We start from the raw sequence: 2,500 nt of genomic DNA on the forward strand, positions 1-2,500 counted from the left end.
GTGTACGGCTCGGGGCCCGCGCGCCATCCCGAGCACTCCAAACAACCGCTCCTGCACGATGCCAGCCGACGGTTTGTTTACGCATAGTATTTGCGTGGTTGCGATGCCGTGGTGGGAGTTGTTGAGCCCTCCTCACGCAATGGGTGTTATTTTATTTTTTATCGATCGCGAACCAGAGGCCCAGAGGCCAGGAACCAAGTGCATGGAATCAGAGCTCGCTCCCTTGGGGTGGCGTGGCGCACACTGAGGACACACGACTTTCAGGCATCGCACAGAAGTAAACATTACTTTTGGCCATCGTCGTCGTCATCGTGTCTGCTGATTGGCCTCCTGAGCCACCCCCCCGGGGCGGCACCGAACAATAAGATCCGCAAAACGTTCGCTGGAAAAACATTGGCGGTGCGTTTTGGGGATTTGATTTGGCAGATTTTGATGTTTCTCTTCCATGCGATGGGAGACCGGGGATGGGACGTGAGTAGAACTTACCTAACGTTCTCGTGGCGGCTCATGTAGATCTTCTTGAACTGCTCCGAGTTGGTGGAACCGAGATCCTGGCGCATTTTAACCGCAACGTGCTCGGGCAGCACGGATAGCAGCAGTCGCTCCTGTAGTGTGGGTGGAAAGAACAAATTGTTAAACAAATTAGATTACATACACAAGAGTGCGACAGAGTGAGATTGATGAGGGATGCAATGTATCGCCGCATCTTGCGGTGAATTCGACGCTGTGTTAACTACCGAAGGGACCACAAACTTCCGTCATTCAGAAAACAATTCGTCGCGACATGTACGAACTTCCTCTTCCTTCCTTTCAACTGTGTTCCTAGCCACGAGTTGTTCCGGTTGTAACAATCAGAGCGAAAACTTCATTTTACGATCCACATCAGTCGACAACGGCTACTAGATTTACGGGAGACACTCCACTCCATCACGCATACCAACGAGCTGGCCTACTATGTCCTGCACGAGTGCGGAGCGTTTTGTGCAAAACAGTCGTTTACACAGACTTCAGTGTCTCGCCCTCACAAACAGAGTTTACTATTTCCTCACCGGATTCGCAAGGGATGTGACGGAACTTTAGCTCAACTCAACCACACACGCAGTTTAGGAAAATGTTTAATATACCCAGGCGCCCAGCCGGTTTTACAGTAAAGCAATTTTATTGGTCTGCGAGATGACCTTGGTACGAGATGATTGAGAAGGACACCGCGCGGCTGCTCCAGCAGCACAACACCGTCAGAGAAGGTAAGGGCTGAGAAGATGGCGAACTTTACTTCAGCTTCATTTTAATGGCCTCGCGGCGGTGACTACTCAGTGAGCCAGTGCTGTTGGGCTGCGTGGGATGGCCAGGGTTTGTTGTAGGGTAACAAGTTTTCAGAATATTTAACATCCCGCTAATTGAATTGAATTAACATTGCTGGATTGACAGTTTGTCTGGATTAAGGTGGAATGGCGACTGAGACTGATAGTGAAGCGTAGTTGCTAGTTAGCGAATGCTAGTTGGCGAATGCCAGAAAACACTTTTCGTGAGCACAATCTAACGTCTATCATATCTTAAACGGGAGCTTATCTGAAACACATTATGTGCATAAACGGATCCGGCCGGCAGCGTTCCGTTATCCATTAGGCTGGGAATGGCTTTTTGTGGCGCGTGTGTGCCCGTGTGTGTGCGTGCGGTAATGCCAAGCTGTTGCATGTGCCACTCGTGTCACGGAACTGGGCATGCAGAGCGCGAAGGCGTGTGGCTTGGCATTTGCACAGGAATCGGCTTGGCCCGAACAGAAGAAGCCAGCACGCCAACCACTAGCCACTCGCCGTAAGCTGGCCGCCGTCCGGACCGTTGGTTGATTTATCGCGGTCCGCATGTTGCCAACGGCAATTTGTAGATTCGACCACCGTTCCGGCCTACAACCATCTGTTTCGTCTTTCCGTTTTGTTCCCGTCCTCTTTTTCGCTCTCTCACGAACGATGGATGCAAAATCCCCGAGAGTCCCTTGGGGGCCTAAGATCCGGCGGAAAATCAAATGCTAGGAAGCTGACAATCGTAAATCAATCCCCGGCGAATGGACGGAGATGGTGGTTAGCTTATGATTGATTTATTTTAAAACCACATTGCGACTCGAACCTCCCGCCCCCCCCCCCACCCCGGGGGTACTGACCTGCTCGGCGGATTGCTCTTCGATCAGCATCTTCACCTCCAGGCCTTGCTTCGCTTCGAGAAAGGCTCGCCGTTGTTTGGCCTCGGCCAGGAAGTAGCACAGCAAGCCGATCAGTGTGGCAGCGATGAGCAGCAGTATGTTGGCCACTTGCTGTAGAGAGAGAGAGAGAGAGAGAGAGAGAGAGAGAGGAAGAGAGACCGTGAGACAGAGAGATGAAGAGAGAAAACCGGAAGCGTATAGAGGCATGTTGAAAACAATCACGAAAGGGAGGAACGGAAGACACAATGGACACTGTATCGTATTGAAGGTCCGGTAACGAGAATTCCATGAACTGGGCTTCCC

General features: G+C 51.4%; 1 protein-coding gene across 2 annotated transcripts in view; it reads right to left on the reverse strand.

Moving 5' to 3' along the window:
• The window catches only part of LOC126569159 (adenylate cyclase type 3), a 37,176-nt gene that overhangs the window by 15,951 nt on the left and 18,725 nt on the right, over window positions 1-2,500 (reverse strand). For both annotated transcript variants that reach the window (XM_050226076.1, XM_050226077.1), the window contains exons 5-6: window positions 2,159-2,308; window positions 487-605 (exon numbers count right to left, since the gene is read on the reverse strand). In XM_050226076.1, coding sequence (XP_050082033.1) covers window positions 487-605; window positions 2,159-2,308 — 269 coding nt within the window. The remainder of the gene's footprint in view (window positions 1-486; window positions 606-2,158; window positions 2,309-2,500) is intronic.

This window comes from Anopheles aquasalis, chromosome 2, assembly GCF_943734665.1.
Source record: "Anopheles aquasalis chromosome 2, idAnoAquaMG_Q_19, whole genome shotgun sequence".
Lineage (NCBI taxonomy): Eukaryota > Metazoa > Arthropoda > Insecta > Diptera > Culicidae > Anopheles > Anopheles aquasalis.